Raw genomic sequence first — 13,189 nt, 5'->3', positions numbered from 1 at the left:
AAAAAAAAAATTAAAAAAAAATGGTTAAGTTCAGGGGCGCCTGGGTGGCTCAGTCGTTAAGCGTCTGCCTTGGGCTAAAGTCATAATCCCAGGGTCCTGGGATTGAGCCCCGCATCGGGCTCCCCGCTCCATGGGAAGCCTGCTTCTCCCTCTCCCACTCCCCCTGCTTGTGTTCCCTCTCTCGCTGTGTCTCTGTCAAATAAATAAAATCTTAAAAAAAAACCTTTATGGGATCACTTTCTTCACCTCTCCCCTTCCCATAATCTTGCTGACAACTTCTGGTTTGGGGAGGGGGCCCAATTCTTGGGTCCTCTGGCTAAAAAGCCAAGGCTTTAAGTTTGTCCAACTGCAGCAGGCTGCCTGTGACTACCTGTCTCTCTGTGGCCAAATGAGTAGACGACAAAAAGGGAAAAGAGCAATAGGAATATCCACAATGCTCTTCACTCTTGGGACCACATTCCTCAGGTCAAAAAGGGGTCTCCCTCCTGCACCTAGAGTGTTAGGCATCTGTCTGGCCACCACAACTGTTACAGAACTGCCTACGCGGTGGGCAGAACACACACAAAAAGCAAAGCAATACAAAAACAGAACAGGGATTTTCCCTACTCTCTCTGACTCAAAGAAGCTGGCTCCCTTTCCTTCTCTGCAGCCCAGAAAAAGACCTCTCTTGGAAGTCTTTTTGCCTGCACCTAGTGTGCAGTTACCAACTTCTGGCAGCTTTTCAGACCACCCCAAGGGATAACCAAAGGGAAAGGAAAAAAAAAAAAAAGAAACGGAATCACTGTTGTTTCAGTGGTATTTTGAGTTATGGTTTCTTTCTTCAATTCACCTGCTAACATTTAGTTTTCAAAGTCCTCAGCTGTTCCATGCATTCTGCCCAAGGTTTTTAGTAAACACATGAGACAGTAGTGTGCTTATTCCATCTTGAGAGAAACCAAAATGCTCTTGCACTCATTCACCATTAGTTAATAAATTTTACGGGGCACCTGGGTGGCTCAGTTGGTTAAGCGACTGCCTTCAGCTCGGGTCATGATCCTGGAGTCCCTGGATCGAGTCCCGCATCGGGCTTCCTGCTCGGTAGGGAGCCTGCTTCTCCCTCTGACCCTCCCCCCTCTCACGTGCTCTCTCTCTCTCTCTCATTCTGTCTCAAATAAATAAAATCTTTAAAATAAATAAATAAATAAATAAATAAATTTTGCAACCAAACTCTTCCTCCCCTAAAAGAAACCCTCTAGTATTTTTTCAAAGTCATAGTATGAAAGAATGCCTTTATTTAAAACACCTTACAACATAGCTAAATGATGGGGCGTGTGGGTGGCTCAGGGTCCTGGGATGGAGCCCTGCATCGGGCTCCCTGCTCCGCGGGAAGCCTGCTTCTCCCTCTCCCACTCCCCCTGCTTGTGTTCTCTCTCTCGCTGTCAAATAAATAAAAATAAAATCTTTAAAAAAAAAAAACTCCACATAGCTAAATTATCAACCAAAAAGACAACCTTAGGAGAGCCAATAGGCTCAAAAAAAGAATAAATCAAGAAGCAAGATGTGAGAGAAAACTAAAAAAGCCAATACAATGCTATATATGTATATAAAGAGAAAGGTGAAAAATCAACACCAAAAACAGCTGAGAATTTCAGCAAGTTATTTTATCATATTTCTTCCAGGAAAATAAGCCTCCTTTTGTAAATAAAGCTTTACTGGATCCTAGTCACACCCAGATCATGGTAAGTATCCCCCCAAAATAGGATACTCTTTACTAGTAAGAGTACATGGACTGAGTATTAGGTCACCATGCCAGAAAGCAAAACATTAATGGTATATTATATTTGAAGTTTTTTTTTTTTTTTTTTAAAGAATCTGTGGTTTACTAAAAACAGAACAAGTTGGAGCATCCTACAACGGAAAAGACACAAGTAAGATGAGACTTCTAGGTCATCTGATTCAACAAAACCCAAAATGGACAACTGACTACATTTTTAAATGTAGTCTGTAAAAAGAAATGCCATAGGTCAAATGACCTTCAACAAAGGTGCCAAGACTACAAAACTGGGGGGGAAAAGCCATCAAACAGTGCTGGGAAAACTGGGTGTCCACACAAAAGAATGAAGTTGGATCCTCACCTTACACCATCTACAAAAATTCATTAATAATAAAGACCAAAATTAAGACCTAAACTACAAAAGTCCTAGAAAACATAGGGGTAAGCTTCAGGACACTGGATCTGGCAATGCTTTCTTAGGTATGACACAAAAAGCACAGCCAACAAAGGTAAAAGACAAATGGAACTACATCAAATCTTAACTTTTGCACATCATAGGAAAGTACTCAACAGGAGAAAATACTTGCAAATCATATAGGTGATAAAAGGTAAATGATCCAGATTATATAAGGGACTTCCCCAAGGGCAAAAACAAATAACCCAACAGGGCACCTGGCTGGCTCAGTCAGTGGAGTGTGGGACTCTTCAAATGGGGTTGTGAGTTCGAGTCCCACATTGGGTACAGAGAACACTTAAAAAGAAAACTAAATAAATTAGCCCAATTAAAAAACTGACAAAAGGATCTGTATAGACAATTCTCCAAAAAGATACACAAACTGTGAACAAGCATATGCAAAGATGCTCAACATCAGTAATAAGAGAAATGCCAATCAAAATCATGAAATAACACCTCCCATCCATTAGCATGTCTACTGTAAAAAAAAAAAAAAGGAGAACAAGAAGTTTTGGCAAAGATGTGGTGAAATTTTAACATTTGTGCATCATTGGTATAATGGTACAGCCATTACAGAAAACAGTATGGAAGTTCCTCAAAACCCTAAAGACAGAATTACCATATCACCAATCCAGTAATCCCACCTCTGGGTATATATCCAAAAGAATTCAAAACAAGGTCTGGAAGGAGGTATTTGCACACCCATGTTTGTTGTTGTTCACAACTGTCAGGAGATGGAAGCAACTTAAATGTCCATCAAAGGATTACTAGATAAATAAAATGTGATATATACATACAACATGGATGAATCTTGAGGACCTTATGCTATGTGAAATAGCCAGTTATGGAAGGACAAATACTGTATGATTCCATTAAGAGGTACTCACACTCCTATGAAGTGTCTAAAGTAGCCAAAATCCTAAAGGAAGATGTTTGCCAAGGGCTCCAGGAAGAGGAAAGGGGAAATGAATGGGTATAGTTTGTTTTGTAAGATGAAAAGTTCTAGAGATCAACAGTGTGACTCTACTTACAATACTACCCACTTAAAATAAGTCACAATTTTACAAATAAATGTCTGAGAGAACAGAATGCTGCTGGCAGGTGGAAGAAACCCGTCAGAGCAGAGTTACCACTCTCATCGCCCAATGAATTGGATCCTAACCTCAGACCCAGTAGGTCAGACATGCAGCAAATGGTGCCTAGAAATTTGCATTTAAAAGGCCTCCATGCGAATAAAAACTGGGTTCAGGGTTACCTAGTAATTTACCCAAAAGTCACACTAATCTGTTTTAGAGACTTTCCCCTTACCACACTACATTCAGGCCTCTATACCTTACCCAAGTGTATTAGTCTTTGGGTCAACACTATCCTAAAACAGGAGATCACTTTTTAAAAAAAAATATCTTATTTATTTATTTGACAGAGACATAGCGAGAGCAGGAACACAAGCAGGGGGAGTGGGAGAGGGAGAAGCAGGATTCCCCAGGAGCAGGGAGCCTGATGTGGGGCTCGATCCCAGGACCCTGAGGATCATGACCCGATCCAAAGGCAGACACTTAACGACTGAGCCACCCAGGCGCCCCAGGAGATCATTCTTTAGCGAAGCCTAGACTGACCAGAAATTCTGGATATCTTCCCTGAATCAGGGCAGTTAGTTCAGATATCCAGAAAAATAAAAGCCTTCCCCTTTTGTTCAAAGAAATCAACTGAAAATACGCTAATTTTAATCACAATGAGTATAATTACTGCTACATTCAGTTATTAGTTTCAATGCATACTTTAGAAAGGGTGCTTTGGGGATAGCAGTTCAAACTTTTCTGAAGAATGTAATGAGAAGCTTAATTCAATATGAAGCTTTTCTACTAAAAACATTTACACTAAAAGGTTTTGGCAATGGGTTGTAAACTTCTTCAATGTAAAATCACTGACTGCAATACTGTGCAATGATGTGGTTAAGACAGGAGTTCTGGGAAAGTTAATGTTGAGGTGTGATTTACAATCTTTGCAACTGCCCCAATCCTTTACGAAAAATTAAATTTTAGCTTACAAAATTTGAAGGAGAAAAATAGCAGAATATCCCACTACTCCTAAATGCCTTCAACATGAACACTACAGATTCTAGTTTTTATGGTTTCACATTAACTGTGCAAAAATACACCTCTAACCTTCCCATAGTTAATATTTACTCTCTTCATGTCCACTATAATTTCCCATCTGAACCCACCTCATTACTAGGAAAAATAGCTCAGGGTTATAAATTCAAAAGCAAAAATCTTTCTTCTCAGCAAAATTTCTTATTTTCTAACAGACTTCCTCCCCATAGCTGTCATTTCCTTAACATAAAAGGCTTTTGTTTGGTCCTGCAATCCCAAGACCTTTTAATACATGATCACTGATTTCTGTTCAGATCCTTTTGAAATCTGAAAAACTGCTGGAGAAACTGCAGGTTAAACCTAATATACCACCCCTTTTACACTTCAAATTTAAGTAATGTGTGAATTAAGTCTGTTTTAGAACATATCATCTATTCCTTTTTTCATATGGATACACTGGACTGCAGCTTTTCTTCAACATATTGTTAACCAGTATTCTTCAATCTGAGCCACACAAGATTTTCCATTTTTAAAATTTATTTTTAGTTTTTAGTGCCCAATGTGGGCTCGATCTCACGACCCAAGAACAAAAAGAGGTGTCTGGGTGGCTTGGTCGGTTAAGCGACTGACTCCCAGTCGATTTCAGCTCAGGTCATGATCTCAGGGTTGTGAGATCTGGCTTGCATCAGGCTCCATGCCAGGCATGAAGCCTGCTTAATATTCTCTTTCTCCCCCCAGGGCGCCTGGGTGGTTCAGTGAGTTAAAGTGTCTGACTTCCGCTCAGGTTGCGGTCTCGGAGTCCTGGGAATCAAACCCTGAGTTGGGCTCCGCACTCGGTGGGGAGTCGGCTTGTCCCTCTCCCTCTTACCCAAATAAATAAAATCTTAAAAACAAAAATTCTCCCTCTGTCCCTCCTGCCCCCTCTTGTACTCTCTCAAAAAACAAAAATTATATAATGTACCCTTTGTCTCCCTCAAAAAGTTAGTAAAAAGATTCTCAGTGTTCTGTAATTTGTTCAGATTACAGGTGAGGTAAATTCTTCCAATTGGCCTATAGGAGAGTGGGGAAATGTTTAACAGAGAAGTTCCAGATTGACTTGGGAGTTAAAGCCTGGAAAGATGAGCCAATTTTGCTTCAAGTGCACTGTATTCCCTCATACTGTATTAAAAATAAAATTCCAGATGGAATGCAGATCTAAATATGAAAAGCAAAATGAAATTTAGGAGAAAAAAAAGAACATCTTCATTAATCTAAAATGAGCAAAGATATCTTAAATTGGATGCAAAGCTGCTAACCAGAGGCAGCTGGCTGGCTCAGTTGGTAGAGCATCATGAGACTCTTGATCAAGTTCAAGCCACATGTTGCCTGTATAGATTACTTAAAAAAAATTAAAAATAAAAAAAAAAAAACAAAAAAACCTGCTAACCATTAAAGAGAAAATATTGGTAAGCTGGACTACGTTAAAACTATGCACTTCTGGGGCGCCTGGGTGGCTCAGTTCGTTAAGCCTCTGCCTTCAGCTCAGGTCATGATCCCTGGGTCCTGGGATCAAGCCCCATGTCAGGCGCTCTGCTCAGCGGTGAGTCTGCTTCTCCATCTCTGCAGTGCCCCCATGCTTTCTCTCTCTCAAATAAGTAAAATCTTTGTCTTTTTAAAGATTTTATTTAGTTGACAGAGAGAGGGAACACAAGCAGGGGGAGTGGGAGAGAGAGAAGCAGGCTTCCCGCGGAGCAGGGAGCCCGATGTGGGGCTCGATCCCAGGACGCTGGGATCATGACCTGAGCCGCAGGCAGATGCTTAACCGACTGAGCCACCCAGGCGCCCCTCAAATAAAATCTTAAAAAACAAACAAAACAAAAAACCCAAAACACAAAACCTATGCACTTCTGTTTCTAAAGATATCACTAATAGAAAGAAAGGGGAAGCCACTGAGGGTGCAAGATATCTATAACAACACATATTAGAATTCATCCACAATATATAAAGAACTCGTACAAACTGAAAAGGCATTCCAAAATAGGCATTTCACAAAAGATATCCAAATGGTGAATGAAGACATGAAAGGATGCTCAACTCCATTAGTCTGATGGGAAGTACATACTTTTATACACCCACAATAGCTAAAATTAAAAAGATAATACCAAGTGTTGGATGAAGATATGGAGCAACTAGCACCCCCATGTTGGATATATGCACACCTTATGATTTAACAATTCTACTCCTAGATGTTTATTAACAGAAAAGCATACTGTTCACTAAATGACATACTAGTGTTCATAGCAATGTATTTGTAATAGCAAACTGTAATCTACTCAAATACCCATTAACAATAGAATGAAAAATTGTGTACACTGACAAAACACTACACAAAATGTCAAACATAAGGCTGACCAAAAGAGGCCTTACATAATGATTCATACTAAATGATTCCATGTTATTTAAAGCTCAAAAACAGGGAAAATTAACCTATAGTGGTTAGAAGTTGGGAGGAGACGGTAGGACAGTAACTGGAAAAAAGTACAAGGGGGCATTTTCCCATAACAACTTTATCTTTTTTAATGTCTAGCATCTATAGCAAGGCCCTCTTAGGACATTTGTGCCTTTTCACAGTTAATTCTTCCCATGCCCTTAGGTTATTATGTTTTATGAACAGTGTAATTTATTTGTTTATTTTAATCCAGTCTGTTAATGTCTTCTATGACTTTAGTTGCATTTTAATGGAATTACTGAGTGGGGGTGTGGAGGCAAGGACTTTCTGGCTTTTAAATTTTAATACATTATTTAATGATAAAAATATAATGATGCAATCTAAAACTCTCTACTCGAATAAAAATACATTGAATTGCTAGGACACCCTTTAACATGTAGTCTTTTAACATGTACACTACAATCTGACAATTTCTTCCCCAGGCTTGTTTGCTTAAAAAAAGGAGAAAAGGGGACGCCTGGGTGGCTCAGTCGGTTAAGCGTCTGCCTTCAGCTCAGGTCATGATCCCAGGGTCCTGGGATCGAGTCCCGCATCGGGCTCCCCGCAGAGCGGGGAGCCTGCTTCTCCCTCTGCCTCTGCCTCTATCTCTCATGAATAAATAAAATCTTTAAAAAAAAAAAGGAGAAAAGGAGGGGCGCCTGGGTGTCCCAGTAGGTTAAATGTCTGCCTTCAGCTTAGATCATGATCTTGGGGTCCTGGGATTGAACCCCATGTCCCGCTCCTTGCTCAGCCCGGAGTCCACTTCTCCCTCTGCCCCCCCTGCTCAAGCTCTCTCTGGCTTGCTCTCTCTCAAGTAAATAAATAAAATCTGGAAGAAGGGGGGGGGGAATGGTCTTTAAAGGCAAACAAAACAACTCCCCCCAGAAGATGATATAATACTTACAGAGTGGTTACTGTGTGTCAGTTTAAGTACTGCACATATATGAACCCACTTAATCCTTACAATGACCCTATGAAGGTAGGTACACTATTTTCATTTTAGAGATGAGGAGATATCAAACAGCTAGCTATTGAATGCTGTCTGAATTCAAATTTAGATATTCCAAGGCAATTTACTTACTTAACCATTTCATTATGAATTACTCTTCTAGATTATAATCCTCCTCTGAAGCCCCTAACACCCAACTCCTCAAAAGACCAGAAGCCAATGATCTCTGGCCAGGCCACTGATTTTAGATGATTTACCTCGCATCTACTATTTTTCACGTATTTTTACCTCCTAGTTAATAACCTAACCTGTGCATCCTTGCTTGACAGGTCACAGAGAAAAGTTCCTACCAAGGTTGCCAATGGACTTCAGCTAAATGGAAGATTTTTCAGTTCTTACTTGCTCTACCTGCAACAGCTGAAATGTGATATAAACTCTCAAAATAGTGCTTTAACCAATGTTTAATGTCTATAAAACGTTGTGGCACTAAATCACGAACAAAATTGAATATTCTGTCCTTGTTTAACTTTTGCCATCATTTTAAGAACCACACCAAGGGAGTAAAACAATTTCAGCAGCCGAAAGTATAAAGGAAAAGTGGTTCTCAGACATTTAAAGAAACCAAACTACCCTTTTATGAGCCTTTCTCCGCCCCCCTTCGACTCAGGGAACTTAACGAGAAAAGCCCAAGCTTAAATTCTGGTATTTTTGCCTAAGACCTTGGGAGGGAGGAAAAACCCTCTTTCCTTTATTAAGAATGTGTGCTTACAAATAAAGCTTCCAAACATTTTTTTTTTTTAAAGATTTTATTTATTTGAGAGAGAGAATGAGATAGAGAGAGCATGAGAGGGGGTAGGGTCAGAGGGAGAAGCAGACTCCCTGCTGAGCAGGGAGCCCGATGCGGGACTCGATCCCGGGACTCCAGGATCATGACCTGAGCCGAAGGCAGTTGCTTAACCAACTGAGCCACCCAGGCACCCAAGCTTCCAAACATTTAAAGAGCCAGAGCAAAACAATTTGTTATCCACCTTATACGACTCACTCACTAGCTCTTCACCGACAGGATTTTCTAACATTATCTAATCACAATGGTTTCATCAGACGCATACCACCACCACCACCAGGGAGTTTTCCCCTTTGTGAAATGGAGGAAATATTAAGCTTCCCCTTATTTGTAAGTAACTGCTTCCTATACTATAAAATGTTTAAAGCTCAGCCTGGCACGTAGTAAAAGGCTACGTTAGACATCTTAAGTGTCGCACAAAGCTTGAAAAATGAGACCTGTCACGTTTTAGCTAACACGACGCTTTCCAGCAGGAGAATCCTTTAAGATAGATATACTGCCTTAAAAGTCCCGGCAGCACGTGTCCGCCTGGATTCCCTTCTCCAGTTGCTTTTTGTCAGGGACGGCAGCGAGCGCAGCCTACATTCCTGAAACGCCCATTGGCCCACACCCTGGGGCCAAGCTCTCTGTCGGGCCCCGGAGCTCATTGGTCGTCGCGTCAATGAGGCAGCCGCGCCGGTTCCTCCGCCGCACCGCCACACTCGCCGCACTTGTGCGCCGAAAGGCAAGGGGCGGCTAGCGGTGTGAGCGCCGCGGAGAAAGGCCCAGCACCTTCGCAACCGCCTGCGCTTTTGCGCTCAGCTTTCCCCAAACCACAAGAAGACCTCTCCTTTTCTGCCCGATCAGCCCAGCCCTCTCGCGTGACTGCCCGGGGTGGGAGGCTGGGGCCCCAGATTCCTTTGCAGGCTTAGGCACTAAAGGTATTATGTCCTGGCTCGGACGGGCCTCTAGCCCGTAAATGCAGTCAAACCTTCCAGCACCCCGCACCTCGCCCGGAACCCGCCGATGCGGTAACAGGTTACACTCCCAAGGTCAAGAGTCTCGGGGGCAAGCCTCGGTGGGCTCCGCGGCCGTCTCCCGGGGCCGCCCCGAAAAGGATTTGGTGCAGAGCACGTTAAGGCGGCGGTGGGGCCCAGCCACTGCGACACTGCTCCCGCCCAATCCCCGCCGCCCGGGCGCCACATGCTGCCAGCGCGGACCGCGGGCGGGAGGCCTGCGCGCCAGACCCTCAGTCCGAGACCGGGAGAGCCCCCTCCTCCCGCAGCACGCGGAGAGAACGAGCCCGGCTTCAGACTCGCTCCCTCCCTCCTCGCTCTCAGAGACGGGCACGCCCAAATTAGCGCCTGACTAAGCCTGTGGAGCCACACCTGCCGGGAGGCAGCCCGCGCGGCCCAAAAACGTCCCCACCCGGGGCCCCGGACCGCCAACTCCGGAGGGGAAAGTCGGACGGCGCGGGCCCACAAACCACCCCGACTGGCGCCGCCCGCCGCCCCGCACGCCGCGCGGGAGACGTTACCTGAGCACGCGGCGCGCCGGCCTCCTCCCCTCCCCCCGGGCAGCGCCCGGCCCAGCAACGGCGGCGGGAGGAGCCGGCTCGCGCCCCGCGTGGACGCGGCCGCTCCCCACCCCCAGCACCGGGGCCCCCTCCACGGCCACCGAAACGAGCCCCGCCCGGGGAGCTGCCCCCACCTGAAGGCTGCGGGAACCCGGCCCCCGCCCGTGGCTGCTTTCGAAGCGGCGACAGCCCCCAGCACCCACCTGGGGATGGTGCGAAGATCTCCAGATCCTTGGTTTGCGTCGGGCTGCTGCCTGGAGAACCAAACCTCCAGCAGCTTCTCGGTCCCTTCGAAAAAATGTGCAGCTTCCATCACCGTGAGACTAGCGAACAACCAACAACCACAGAAAATCAACTAAATTAAATCTCTTCTCCCGCCGCTGCCGCCGCCGCTGCGGATTGTTCCAGCTGTGTTACTAAAGTTCAGGTTCCTTTTTTTGCTATAATTTTATATTAACTTTTTTTAAAAAAAAGGATTAATAAAATTTTCCCGGCTTTTTTTTTTTTTTTTTTTGTGAGCGAAAGTTGAACGTGAGTCTGTTGGAAATAGAGGCAGATACAGTTCAGTCTCTTGTAGTCCGCTGTTTCCCCGTTAGAGAGAGTAGAGCGAGCGCTAGCTAATGTCGCCGGCCATACTGTGGAAGCGAGGGCGCTGCGTGAGCACCGCATTTATATACCCCATCTCCCCCGAAAGGCCAGGAAGTGACGCAGCATCCCGCCCCTGAGGCTCATTGCTGCTGCGGCCTGTCAATCAGCAGCCGCCGAGTTGCGGCTGGCTGGCGGCCCGCCTGCCAGGAGCGCGGGGAGCTGCCCGCCGTGCTGCGGTTCGGCTTCGCGCTGTCCCCTGGGCGGGAGACGGCGCTGTGTGGTCCGTTTGGGGATTAGGAACCTGGGGTCGAATGAGGAATGGGTGGGGAGAACGGGAAAGTAGTGAGGAAAGGCTGTGCCGGGCTGCGTTAAACAACTGATTAGCAGAGAACATGGGTGGGTCCTTAGGAAGGGTTGGCGGGGTTCGGCGGGGGCGGTGGCCACTGCTGGGATGGCGTGGTGGTTTTGATCCTGTGCAGTTCACCGCGATTGCTGAGGTACTTGGCCATTCTCTAAAGTGCGTTTCCACAAGGCGAAAGAAGCCACGCATTAAAACTCAACATTTGTCCGTGACGCACATGTTGCTAAGGGTCGGATTAGAAGGCGCTTTAATTCTGCTCGTGCCTTAGCTGATGTGCGAGTAAACGCAGTTCTCGACCCGTTTACACAATAGCCAGAAGCGTTGTCTCCCTATTTAAAAGAGAAAAGCAACGTGGCGCCCAGCCTTGGAGGGCTCTGGCTCTACCTACCTCCCACCATGTGGCTCGCCAAGCCTTGGAGTTGGCCGAGTGCAGCAGCGGCCGTGAAAGCACTGGCAATTCCGTGCTCGATTAGGTCAACTGGTGGGAATTTATTTTGCAAAACTATTTCTAGAAACTGGTTTCTTAAATATAATCTGAAATTGTTTGATAATTTTTTTCTTTGAATGTTCTCAAACTGATGAGCTAGTTGAAAGCCCCCCCCTCCAGAATTTACAGTGATATCATCTCACGTGCTTCAGAAGCATTTGGAAATTCATGTAACAGGCATTCTGACATATCACTAGTGGTGATTTAAAGAACCATGAACTTAAAAAAAATAAAGAACCATAAATTTAATACTTCAGTGATCAATGTGAACTGTAAAATAGTTGGCAAGTCATGATTTTCAAACAGTGGCAAAATTGTGGTAACAAAGTTATGACTTATACTCGGGAATAGGGGAGAAAAAAACCCATCCTGACGTAAAAATTACCATTGTCACAACACAAAAGACTTTTCCCTGTCATCCTTAGAGAAAGACTTCCCTCAACCGAAAGTGAAATGAGATTGTTTTAAGCATGAAAAACCTAGTGAAAAAGACGTGGTTTGAATTTGCACTCTAGATTCCCTCCAGGGTAGTATTTGTCTTACAAGAACGTGAATTTGTTCACATTTCTCCATGAAACCTGTTGAAAGAAGCTATGTTGTGTGGTAGGTACATAGACTACTCTTGCCATTTTTTAAAAAGCATCCAACTCAAACTGGGAATTGGGACAAAAGATAAATGTTGCTTATTTTATGATAATAATAATTCAAAGAGAATGTGGCAGTTTTACTTGGAATAAAGATAAAAGAAGTATTTACGTGTTTTACAAGCTATTCAATTATTTGATGGTTGCTTATTGAAATGAAGAATCTGTCTACTAAACCACCTCAAACACTAATTGTGGTGTAAACATAATTTGGCTTATAATTGCTTATAATTAGTTGCTTTTCAATTACTATTATGCTTTTTCCCAATGCAATTTAAGTTAATATAAAAGTGCCAAGAATCTTGGCAAGGTAAGTCCTTGTTAATTTGACAGAGGATAATTTAAATAGTGTCTACCAATTGGATTGGTCCTTTGTAAAACATATTATTTTTCTTAAGCATCATTACCATCTTGAGGCTCAAAGACCCTTGTACTAATTACTAAGTTGGTCAGTTAATCTCATTTGAATATTTTGCTAAACTTAATATGTCCAAAACATATCTTTGGCTCCCTCAGATGATTTACCACAGAGCAAACCTGAGTGATTTTTTTATTTTATTTATTTATTTGACACAGAGAGAGAGAGCGTGAGAGGGAACACAAGCAGGGGGAGTGGGAGAGGGAGAAGGAAGCTTCCCACGGAGCACGGAGCCCAATGCGGGGCTCAGCCCCAGGACCCTGGGATCATGACCTGAGCTGAAGGCAGACGCTTAACGACTGAGCCATCCAGGCGTCCTGCCTGAGTGATTTTTTTAAACATAAATCCAATTATGACACTTCTCTTAATATTTAAAAATTCTCCACTGGTTTCCCCTTACACTTAAAAGGAAAATTCTTTACCTTAGCCTTCAAACCCCTACATGATGTGGTCCTCAACTAATTTTTCTCCAAGCCCATCTCCATTGTTTGTTCACTCCCTACGCCCTAGGCATACTGACTTTTCTCTTTTTAGGTCCTTTTCATTTGTCTCAAATGCTCTCTCTCCACTTTGTAT

General features: G+C 43.9%; 1 protein-coding gene across 1 annotated transcript in view; it reads right to left on the bottom strand.

Moving 5' to 3' along the window:
* Positions 1 to 10,775, bottom strand: part of AMD1 (adenosylmethionine decarboxylase 1) — a 23,481-nt gene extending 12,706 nt beyond the window's left edge. The window contains exon 1 of the mRNA XM_006735470.3: positions 10,319 to 10,775. Within this exon, the coding sequence (XP_006735533.1) occupies positions 10,319 to 10,428 (110 nt within the window). The 5' untranslated portion in view covers positions 10,429 to 10,775. The remainder of the gene's footprint in view (positions 1 to 10,318) is intronic.
* Positions 10,776 to 13,189: the final 2,414 nt, after the last annotated feature.

Source organism: Leptonychotes weddellii, chromosome 8 (assembly GCF_054177405.1).
Source record: "Leptonychotes weddellii isolate Sample4059 chromosome 8, ASM5417740v2, whole genome shotgun sequence".
Lineage (NCBI taxonomy): Eukaryota > Metazoa > Chordata > Mammalia > Carnivora > Phocidae > Leptonychotes > Leptonychotes weddellii.
Note: the sequence above shows the minus strand (reverse complement) of the source record. Positions and strands in the feature narration are given on the sequence as shown.